The sequence below is a fragment of the Panulirus ornatus genome, chromosome 49 (genome assembly GCF_036320965.1).
Source record: "Panulirus ornatus isolate Po-2019 chromosome 49, ASM3632096v1, whole genome shotgun sequence".
Lineage (NCBI taxonomy): Eukaryota > Metazoa > Arthropoda > Malacostraca > Decapoda > Palinuridae > Panulirus > Panulirus ornatus.
In genome coordinates, this window is record NC_092272.1 from 3,000,485 (window position 1) to 3,012,847 (window position 12,363).

Genomic DNA, 12,363 nt, shown 5'->3' on the forward strand with positions numbered 1-12,363 from the left:
TATTGCCTCGAACAAGGGTTATGTATCTCTGAAACAGGTTTGCTGATGATTGAGTGCTGGTGACACAAGGAAAGTGAAAACCAGAGCAATGGAAATATGTGGTTTAGAGAGGCTTATATACCTGTAGCTCCTCCCCTGTATACCCTGAAAGTTAATTACAAACGAGCAGTTTATATGCAGACAAATTTGCAGACATACAACCATATACAGACACACACACACACACACACACACACACACACACACTTACATAACAATTGTATTTGGATAAAGTTTGAAGTGAATATAACAGCTTTTGCCTTTCAGAGTAATTTTCAAAAGACAATTTTTCATCTGTTGGCGTTCACAGTTAAACAAACCTATTTTCATGGTCATTGGCTTTTGTCTATTCTTGTTTCGTTGAACTCAGTATACCCCCACATTTGTTATATACCATAAAATGAACCATGTCAAAATGTAATGAAAGGTCGTCAATCTAGAGTCAATACAAGTATTGATTACAAATAGACAGCTCTTTAGGCTCATCATTCAAAAATACGTCAAGACATATAAATCAATCAAAATGCTATTATTGTTCTCAAACACGTGATGAGAATATTCCATACGTATTATTAGATATATATTTTTAATGTATTTTATCTTTTATGCTGTGTAGTCAGTAAAAAGAATAGATATATCTTTCTTGAATGCTAAGGTCAGGATATAGGAACAATGTTCGAATCTCTTCCCCGGACTTCTGCTTTAAGTATAATGTCATATGGAAAATCTTCAAAAACCTCAGCGTTTTATCTTCGTTACAGAATACTAATTTAATGTATTATTATCACTTTATATATTTGATTTTATAAATGTTGCAAAGTATTAACTGCTAATTGACATGTGTTTTCACTTTGCGTCCGGACACATTCATGAGTAATTGGAGACACAGAGGTGTTGGTCATTTTCGTAGATTTTCTTGTTTATCATAACAGTAGTGCTTCCGTTCTCCTGTTGGGCGCTCTTATAAGTTCCGTGTAGTGAGGTGGGAACAACCTAGTTGGCCTGAAAGACCCAGATAGATGAAATAAGAGTGAAAAACCTGTTTACTGAGGAGGGAGAGCTCACCCCATCTGTCTTGACGCCTGGGTCGGGCGACTAAATTTCTCAAAACCGCAGTGAGTTTTGAATTATAAGTGTCTGTCTCTTTGTAAGTGCACGTTTGACGTCGAGGGAGTGCAAGTGTGGCTATCCATCACCGCGAAACGACGTTAGAACTGCCTTTTTCAGGTTACCGGTTATTTTGAGGAATGTAGGTTAATGACAGTTGGGGCTCATCAACACCGTATTATTTATTATAGATCACAGGTGGTGCAAGTAGTAGTGGGGGTTGAACCTTAATGATGTAAGTAGAACCATGGCAGTGATTTGATTTATTAAGACGTTACTAGTACTCTGTGTGGTACTGGTTCGTGACGAGTGTTTGATACAGCTGACAGTAGCTGCCACATGTAAGGTTAATAAAGGTCATTTGGTAGTTAACGCATATGGGATACATTGGAATAGGTTCATATGACATGTTTCCTGCAAGTAGTTTATATAGGGAGATGAAGTGCATGTGGATTTAGAACTTTTTTATCTGCACAAGAAAATATGATGATAATTAAAGAGGCAGCCATGTGTGCATGAAAAAAAATGGTGTTCTTTTTAGACCTTAAGGGTTTCTCTGCAAGAGTTCCTAGGACTTTTGAGAGTTAATCCATGCCAGTATTTATTATTGTTCACTTATATATATATATATATATATATATATATATATATATATATATATATATGGGGGGCACTTCTTGATAGAATTCAATGAGATACAGTTAACCTGATTCACCTGCTCATACCTCAAATTGCACTCCTTTCTCTTCATTACACTGTTGCTTCTCTCTTCAGGTAGGCTGTTATGCTAGAGTGTTGCTTGTTTACTTGCATCTCTCTCAGTCTAGGTCATGAAGTATTTGACCAATACTTGGGTGTGTGTGTGTGTGTGATTACTCTTCGTGTTTTACAGGGAAAGAGTTTTGCACTCTTGCTGCCCTATCTTTTTAGCCTTGTATGTGCGTACATACATTCATTTGTAGGAGTAAAGATGTCATGAATATATACAAAGTTAAAAGGTGAAGCAACACGAGTGTAAGGCTCTGTTTTCTTGACATACAAATAGTAATCGTAGGTTTTTACATCTTGATATAGTGTCAGCTTAGGCATCCAGAGGACAGTTAGATTCAGTTTGTTCCCCTCTCTACCCATGACTAAACTCTAGAACTCTTTACTTCCCCCATGTTCTTTAGATCTCATTCACCATTTTCTTCCACGAATTGGGTGCAATACTTCATTTCTTTAAGAACTATAGATACATTTTATTATCTTCTCATCAGGCTTATTCTTGACGTGAGCAACTGTGTCTGTGCCTTTATCTATAAAATGTAACAAAAAAGAGTAGGTTGTAGTAAGTCAGTACATATAGTCTCATGTATGTGAGATTAAGACTAGTACATAAGTTTATATGGGAATATGGAGCTTTTCATCAGAGTTTGCAAGTGTTTTAGCTAGCTGCAGTTGGTAATATTGTATTACAGGCATCTCATTGTATGATGGGATTCATTTGTGTCTCAAGAATAAACTTCTGAGTATTGATATGAATAGTCTCTCAGGTCATTCACCCTTCCTCAGCTTAAGTCCATTGTTTTAAAGTGAACAAAAACTTCCACTCTAATACAATGCTTTATATATATATATTACTTTGCGTACGAAGTTGAAATCTTGACGAGATTAACCTGTACATATACAACATCTTCAAAGATTCATCATAGTATTGCATCTTCATTCAATATAATTTTAGCCTTATCATTTCTTTCACCACATCTTATCATCTCTCTCATGAATTTTAAGCATATGGCTTTGTACCATTAGCAGTACAGACATAATCCTTTACCCCTTTGTCATGTAGCTCATGTTCTCCCATAGTGTATCATCTAAGAATTTCTTGTACAGTCAGTACTTCAGCCTGTGCTCTTTCCATAACTCTTGGTGTGTCCTTCTGATTTGTTTAACTCTCGTCTCAGCCCCAGCTGTCCCACAAGTAAATGGTTTTGATCCTCGGTTTTTAGCTGCATTTTTGTCTGTAGGGTAAGTTTTTAGTTGCAAAGTACAAGAATTTTTTCCACCTTTGACTTTTAAGATATTAAGTGAATGCACCTTTTTTACTTTTGTGTCATCATGACTGAGTATATTGCTTATATTCAAGTCATACTGAAGGACAGAAACAGTTTACTTTTCCTTTCATTGAATCTGATATAATCACTGTAAAGGTTCGATATCTTTCAAAGTTGTGATCATGCATAGAATCTTTGCATAATGTACAAAGACGATACAAAGGGGCTTTTTATATCTTGTAATTATTTACTAAGAGGATCACACCAGCAGCTATATTACAGGGATCCACTTATTTTAACCCATAACAGAAATGTCTCAAACCTATTTACACATGATTTTCCTCCTAGAAAAGGAGTGTTGTCAATTTGTACAAATGCAAAGTCACATGTGTGCCTCGAAAATAATTGTGTTGGCATGATTACTGAAGAAAAGGTTTTCATGCTCAGAGAAAAGTTCTAATTCTCAGAAAGCACATGCTTGGGACAAGGTTGTCTTTATTTTACTCAGAGAAGCGTTTCGCACTTAATCTGGAGACTCTTGTTGAGGCTCCTATGTCAGATTTTCATGTAAATTCTGGCAGCTGTTAACCACATGTTTGTTTGTGTGCAACATTGATAATTTCATTCATTTGGTCAAATAGATCTGTCAAATAGGTATTCATTGTGAAAATTGTGCGAGATACCTGAAACTGATACGTTGTCCTCTGTACAAGAATGTTCGCTTCTTTGATCTTTCAAATTTTACCCAGCAAAAATTTTAAAAAGTAGCTACTCTAGTCAGGAGCTTCTTCAGTAGTTAATTGAATGATGATTCTGCCCTTGTAAGTTGGTGAAATTTTTGAAACACTAGTGGAGATCAATTAGATAATTTTTTTCATGTTAATGAATAAATTGATTGTGAGGATGCCTGTGAGATCATAGGGAATATGGTGTTGATGTAAAATGAGGTGAATTATTTTTTAGAGATCAACAGAAACTTTGAAAGCCTCGCCTAACTTCACTTAGGGTTCAAGATTTACCTTGATTTATGTTTTATTCAAATTACAGTATTGACATTGTCATTTAATGCTACTTGCCTTATGATAAAGAATGTTTGCTGGACGTTTTTATATCCAGTTTCCTGGTAGTGTGTGCATATGCTTCTTTCAAACCCATGCAGTGCCTTAAAATTGAATGCGAACTCAAATCATAACAAGCATATTTTTTAAATATCCAGAATACTGCAAGGTAAATTATGGTTGATTGAGGAAATTCATTTTTGATTTATACAAATGTTTCACCTACTTTTACTTTACTTAAGCATAGCATTTTAGGATCCTCATTACCCTCCCCACTTTAGAGTTACTTAATTGTTCTTGGATAAAAACAAATAGTCCCAGTTACTTTTCCCATGTTTTTATCTGCTTTCCACATATAACACCGCCTGTCCATAAGATTTTCCATTAGTTTCTAATGCTAATAAGGTGGTATATATAATGTAGAACATTATGCTGTCTAAGCCAAAGGACTAATCCATTGATTTACCTACAGTCCAAGCAAAGTTCAAGATGTTGTGTATGGTTGGTGGTCAACCAAGCTTTTGGAAGCATGGTCTGTATTCTTACATAACCACTGAAAATATCTAGAACATTACGAACTCAAGCCTAAAGAGTAAAAGAACTATTCAGAGCCCTCTTTGATTTTTCCTCTTTGAATCTCAGTGTTTCTGATGGTTGCAGGGAGTTTGTTGAAAAGGCTCGAGTTTGTAATGTTCTAGATATTTTCATTATGGTTAATAGATATTTGTCTTTGTAAATGTAGTACATAGATTTCAGTTCCTTGCATTTATCATTATTCAAACTTGAAAAGTTTATTTTTATTTTCAAAAGTGAGTTTGCAATTTTTACTTTAGTTATATGGCATCCACAGATTATGAAAGACTAATCCTGTTTTGAGGGATTCGGAGATTCGCCAACTCATACAGGCAAATCTCCGTGCCTACCTCTGGTTGTGTGTGCCACCTGGAGAACCAATGCCTATCTACTCTTCAACAATGGCTGGTGATGTGTGGGGCCAATGGTTTGCTTGCTGCATCACTCAACAGCCTCCACAGGTGAGTTTAAGGTATTCCTTCTTTGTCTGGTACATCCTTGTTAGCATTTGGGTCATGTTGCATATTAGTCATAGTCAGTGATTGCATATTGCTTGATTTATTGCTCTTTGACTAATCCTTTCATGAAAGGAAGTTGAAGTTTGTATCTTTTTGTCAATTTTTAATGGGTAAGTGTAGTGATGATTGCTTGTTATGCTATCTGTATGTTTTTGTTGAGAAGTAAGATAGTAAAACCAAAATTAAACATCATGATAGTAATAATTGGTAATCATTTACTTATTTTTGCTTTTGGATACTTAATTTTGCTTTTGGAAGTTTCCTCTTTTCCCCCTATGTAGTGCCATGTTCATAAAGTTTAATTTGCAAAAGAAAGAGCTGGTAAAGATCAGTAATGATATGCAGCATATTATGTTGTCTAAGGTATGTGAAAGTTTGTATTAGTCTGTGGGATTTAGCTGTGAATGGTAAGCAATACTTTCGATACATATAATGGTGAGATTGAATGTGTATAAATGAGGCTGTTATTCATTGTTCCTGGTGCTATCTTGCTAATGCAGAAGTTACGTGTGAAGAAAGTGCTAACTTGCAAGGCAGGGAATGTGACTGTTGTTTAGAAATGTTCGATTTAAAGATTGTTATGTGTTGATGGTAGTATGAGTATTTTTGCTAAATAAAGTGGCAGTGCTAGCAGCATAATGCATCTTACTCTTACAACAGAACATGAGAAAATCCTTAATGTTTTCCACCAAAAAAATATTTTCTAAAAATGTGTTATCAACTTATTCACCATTGCAGCGTCGACGGCGGCGCTTAGATCGCTCTATGATTGGAGAGCCAACCAATTTTGTCCACACAGGACATATTGGCTCAAGTGATGTTCAAATGGGCAATAACCAACTGGCCCAGCTACAGTCACAAATGAAGAGCAAAGGAGGCTATGAAGAGGCTTTGCCACACAACCACATGATGACAGTCGTACCAGTGCAAAGAACATAAGTATGTGCCACTTGCCAATGTTTTTTATATTTCCTACCTTAAACACTTGCTCATAACATGAAATAGTTTCCATTCCCTGTTATCATGAAATAGTTCCCATTTCCTGTTATCTATGCTGTGTTTATCCAAATGAGCAAGATGAATACACCGCAGCATGACCATTAATCCATTGCTGGTTGTGTGCATATTTTCAAATAACACAGTTTTAAGCACAGTTGTGTTCCTCTTTCTTTATCTTGTAATTTTATTTTACTTTCATCTTCCTATGCTTTTCTTTCTTCTTTTTGATTATGTTTGGTGAGACATCCCTCATTCTTCTTGCACTCTGTTTTTGTATTGCAACAATGCTGCACCTGACCCAAATATGATAGTTGTGTCAGTATATGGAATTTATCAACAAATGTTTCTAGCATTATTCTGGGTCTTCAGCACGTACAGGTGTAGAAATAGTGAGCAACCAGAATATCAGGGAAAGAATCTACTTTGTACCATTCTGCTGTATTAGAGCAAGGAGGTGTACTATATATTGATAGGTCGAGTTTTAAGGAGATTGGTATTTTTTCCTCGAAAAATTTTCTTCCTTTTCTGTAATTCCAAAATGTTTTAAGTATTTAGCCATACTGTTGCTGAAGATGTTCCATAATTTACTTCATAGTTACCAGGAGAATGATAGGGAAGATTGTGTATGATTATGCAAGTTGCTACAAATACTAATGGGGTATAATGAATAGAGCAGTGGAGATCAAGGGAACAGAACAGTATTAAGAAAAGGAAAATGGAATTTGCTGAAAAATGAACGTTATTTAAATCACTCATTAATAATTAATACAGTATCTGTATCTTTAACTCGGTTTTCTCATATATTTCAGAGAATGAATGATATAGCAGAAAGCTGACAAAAAGTTCTTCCGTGCAATCCAGGCTCGGGATCAACTTCTTTATATTTTACAAAATTGGAAGATTTAGATCTTGCCATATAGGTGGTGTTAACCTGTGCTGTATCTCATGTCCATGGTGCTCCTTATATTCAGGTTGGACGTCTTGTACTGCAAGACTTGTTGGCTCATCTTGTGACTCATAATGTCTTGTGTACTTCATTAAGGTTAGTAGGAACCATTTCTTCACTGTTAACTCCTTCAGCCAGCATTTATTTTGAAATGTGTGTGAAAGTTGAAAGATTGCATCTGATGTCCCTTAGATCTGAGTTTATTCTATATTTTCATATACTTTGACTTAAGTATTCTTATTCTGTGCTCAAATTTTTAACTAGGCATTTTTTAGCATCACAGAGGTGACTCAAGCTCTAAGGAGAGAGTAAAATTGACATAGGCACAGTAAATTTGTATAACTGCTAGTCTTCTTTTAGACCATCAGTTGTGCAAAGCTTGCACAAATGGAAAGTCATAGTTTTATTAGATCGTATTTAACTGTTCTCATGCTGTGAAATCTTCAGGTGAAGTGAAGAATATTTTTTAGGACTTGATGGATTCTCATAAATCTCACAGATGGTTAGTTATTCCAGTGTTCAACTTGCAGTATCTGCCGCTTTTTTCAATAACTTGCCATAAGGCATCTTAAGAGGTTATGGTATGTTTACATGGTGTAGATCTCATCATGCCATACCTTGAAGCACATTCTTCCATGGGCAGTCAAATTTGGGTTTGGTCATGCTTTGGGAGCTTTTTGACAAGGAGTTAGTGTCATTTTAGTTTTTAAGGCTGGGGTAATGTCTCCTTATTTTTTGTACAAATACAGAATATATGTAAGAATGTAAGTAACCACATTAATCATCCTGTTTGTGTTGGAATAAGAGATTTTTATATAATATATTTAATTATTTGATTTAGTGTTAATTTAGGGAGGAAGTAAAACTATTGGAGTTTTAATATAGGTGGAAGGCTGATCTACTAATTTGATGTTCTCAAGCATTTCATCATTTGAACCTACATGTGTTGGTCCTATTCTGTAACAAGTCTGTCCTGTAAATGATACAAATTTACCTTGCACACTTATCATTCCACATTATTTGGAAATCTCTCTGGATGTGAGCACATTGGTTTATATACATTACCAGATAAAGAGCATTCATAGTCTTAAGAGACAAATGATGATTGATTATTGTCATGATACGGAAAAAAAGAAGTTCGATATGGAAGCTTGTGAAAGGTAATCCATGATTTCAGAATCACATTTTTACAAATTTATTTTCCTTTGGAAAGTATTGTGTATGAAGTAAGGTACATGAATGAACAAGGTACACATACAACTAAGTACAGTACACACATGATCTAGGTACTAGGTGCAAATCACTCAGGTAGACAGTGAATATAGTTTCATACATGGAGGTGCCATTTATTTAACTCTGACAATCCCCTCATTCCATTGTGGATTACTGTATGCAAAAAAGAACCATGTGGTATGCTAAGCATTCCAAACTTCCATCAAGGATGAATATTATATTTTGCCATTTGATCACTTATATCATCTTGAATAAGTTGATTTGTGAAACCAGTTTTTAAACCCAATGCCTGTATTACCAGCACAAACCTTATCAAGAGAGAGACTTTGGTGGGACTCATATTTTTACCTTGCACAGTGCCCTAGCTAGTGAGGAGTATTAAGGTGCAGTGCCTGCCTTTTTATCTCCACCATACATTCTATTTTATCAAGTATTCTGTGAGAGCCATTTTGTAGACCTATTGCATGTTTCACCAACATAAACCTTACCCAGGAGAAACTTTGAAGAGACTCTTTCATGTTGTGACCTTGCACAATGCCCCAGCTAGTGAGGAGTATTAAGATATATTGCCTGTCTCAGTGTATCTGTTGTACATTCAGAGCAGTGGATACTTGCAGGCTTTAGGTATTTCTCAGTGTTTCCAGATACACATTAATCATTATATACAACTATGGTCCATGTGTCGTTTCCTGCATTCAGAGTAGAGGGGCACAGAAAAAACACTAAATGATTGTTATACATAGTATTTAACTGCCCTCATATGGTATATTTTTACAGAAAAGTTTATCTGCTTGTTTTTAGGATACAGAACTGTGCCCTTCTAACAGTTGTTTGCTTACTTGCAATGTCCTTCTTGGAGCTCCTAGCTGGGGGACTGTTTAGCCTTATCCCGTGCCTTCTGTAACCCAGTCAGTACCTTACCTTTTGAGGGACCAGGGATCCTCATTGACAATGTCATGTCCATCCAATTTTCACCCTTCATATATTTGCCTTTACATGTCAGAAACCTACATTGTTAATGATGAGAACATATGGTTTACTCATTAAATAGTTTTCAGAACTAACAACATTGAATGTTAGGCATTATCATGACATACATTATATTTGCTCCCAGAAGGGTAATGACATTTAGCTCACGTAACAATGTATGACCAATTTCTGCATTTATACACTGGCCTTATAAAGTGAAGAATGTCTAATATGATAGTGAATTAGAACTACTGTATTATCATCTGCCAAGTTGTACTCAATAATTATTATATACATTTTAATGATGGCATTTTAAGGTAATAGTGTTAACTGTCTACTGTTGAATTAGAAAAAAATATATATTTAAACAGATATTCATGTTGTATGTTATATGTTAAGTCAAGTTAATGTTTTATGTGTTCATAAATCCTGTCATTGGTGAATTCATTCCGAACATCTCTTGAGACATAGGTGTTAGTAGCCAGGACTGTAGATTCCTGTCACAAAATATAGTTCTTCCTTTGATGTTCCATAAATTTTAGAAAGCATTAAAATTTTGCTTTTAATCATTTGGGATGTTTTATTTTATGTAATAATATTATGATGTTTCCTTTAAAGGATATTGTATGAAAGAAATTAAGTTTTTCACTCACTGAACTGCATTTAAAGCATGCCCAGTCAATGTTACTGGTGAATTTGAATACCACGAGTTGGTGAAAGGTTTGTATGACAGTGAAGTAACATAAATTATATTTTTTTTTTTTTTTTAGTTATCCAGATTTTTACTTCCTTTTTTGACAAGCAGGTATTTGATATATTTCATTACTGATACTAAGAGGTAGATGTAAATCAAATTATGGCATTTGTCTTTAGATCTAGTCTTATCTGCTGTCACCATATTTTATTATCATTCATTTACTGTAGCCAAACTTGAACACATAATTCTTCCTGCATTTGAATTCATAAGAGATCCTAGTGTTACAAATTTACAATTGATACAGTGTATTGCCCCAAAGAAAATGAATTTGTTAAAGATTTTTTTAATCAGGGTTAGCACGTGCAAGTATGATGAACATGTGAGTTTCATTTAGGGTTATGTTCACAAGGACCAGTAAATTGTATAGTAGTGGAAGGTGCTCAGTAAACTCAATATGGCACAATTGTACTTCATCTCAGTTCTCAGTCTCCGGTTCTTCCATTTGGTAATGCTGTCGTTGGTATGCATAGTGATTTTAATTTTAATATTATTGTGAAGTACTGGCAGTAGTACCAAATAAAATGCTGAAGTAACTGTTGTCTTATTTTATACATTTTTTTTTTCATTTACAGTAGCAGAGTGGATAGTAACACATAAGGTTATATATAAATGTAGATACAGTGATATTCTAGGAAAAATGAGTGTATTTGCTAGAAAGGGGCTTTGATGAATGAGGGATCTGTATGGGGAATTATGTTCAATTATGTGAAATGCTACATCAGTTGCACATGTGATTTTGGTGCATTACACGTGACAGCTAGATAATTGATATGAGTAAATGAGGCCTTTTCTTTGGCTGTTCCTGGTGCTACCTCACTTAAACAAGATATGGTGAACAAGTATAAAAAGATAAAGAGAAAGGTATAGACATGCACACAACAACATTCATCCGCCACTGTGAAATTCATTTATCGCTTGGTGCTAATCAATATCCATCTTGTTAATCTTTCATAAAATCATACATATTGTAATATCTGCTATCTTCTCTCTTCTTGTTTAGGCCATTCAAAGGCTGCTCTTCCTTCCTGTACATATCAGGTATCTATAACTCTTCAGTTCTTTCAAATAATTCCATTCAAACTCACACCCTAACTAACTGTCTCTCTTCTCTGCTAAACCTAATAACTGCTTTTTCTCACATTTACTCTTAATTTCCTATTTTCATACACATTCCCAAACTCAGACACCAAGTTCTGCAGTTTCTCATTGGATATCCCACCAGCGCCATGTCATCAGCAAAAAATAACTGACACCTCCCAGGCCTTCCCATCATAACAGTTTACATACCTTCTCTCTAAGGCTTGAATTTACCTCCCTCACCACCTCATCCATAAACAAACGGTCATGATGACATCACCCACTCATGCTGCATATGCATACCCTTCCCATGGTTCTTTCATTTTGCATACCTCCCTGACCCAAATACCCAACATCAGTCACCCTATCATCATACACATGTGCTTCATCTCCTTTGCATCTCATCAGTGCTTGTTACCACTTCCCCATTTGCCCCCTGCACTGATGTTCTCACTTGTTCTCTTGTTTGTCTCACATTGTTAACTGTCTTTCAAAACACATCCCTGAAATTTGCTGATACTCACTCACCCCATCTCTCATTTTCCCCCCTTATTCCTAATCCTTCCTCCTGTTGCTTTCTCTTGTACATATCCCAGTCACTTACTCTTCTTTTCTGAAATACTGCTCAATTTCCTTTTATTTTTCTCCTGTGAAGCAACCTTACTTTGTCATCCCATCACTCGCTACCCTTTCTAACCTGCCCACCTACTAATCTTCTGTATGCCACTTGCTTCTCTTGCACTTGCTAGCACTGCTTCGCTAAATACCTCCTATTTCTTGCACATTGACATAAAGTAAATTCTTATATCATTCTATTGAAATGCCTTATTGTTTGCTGTACCACATCAGTTGGAGGGAACTCATAACATGCTTGTTATTAATTGATTCTACAATGGAATTGAGTTGTACTCAGCTACCTTAGGACTTGGTTCACCATCTGAAGCAACCAAACAACCCAAGAATTTGAAGGGAAAGAAAAGCCAAAAATTTGCAAGGAGTACAGTCCAAGAAGTGTGTGGAGGCAAGAAAAATCAGCCCACCATATGCATGC

At 35.5% G+C, this 12,363-nt stretch overlaps 1 protein-coding gene across 3 annotated transcripts in view; it reads left to right on the forward strand.

Annotated features, from left to right (window-relative positions):
* Spec2 (CDC42 small effector protein Spec2) overlaps nucleotides 1-10,768 on the forward strand; it is a 74,731-nt gene extending 63,963 nt beyond the window's left edge. The window contains exons 1-5 of one of the 3 annotated variants that reach the window (XM_071690823.1): nucleotides 889-1,154; nucleotides 3,093-3,156; nucleotides 5,091-5,274; nucleotides 6,070-6,270; nucleotides 7,140-10,768. In XM_071690823.1, the coding sequence (XP_071546924.1) occupies nucleotides 5,194-5,274; nucleotides 6,070-6,270 (282 nt within the window). In that variant the 5' untranslated portion in view covers nucleotides 889-1,154; nucleotides 3,093-3,156; nucleotides 5,091-5,193 and the 3' untranslated portion in view covers nucleotides 7,140-10,768. Of the gene's footprint in view, nucleotides 1-888; nucleotides 1,155-3,092; nucleotides 3,157-5,090; nucleotides 5,275-6,069; nucleotides 6,271-7,139 lie in introns of those variants that run through there. The other 2 variants (XM_071690821.1, XM_071690822.1) reach the window with 2 other exon arrangements.
* The last annotated feature ends 1,595 nt before the right edge of the window (nucleotides 10,769-12,363 follow it).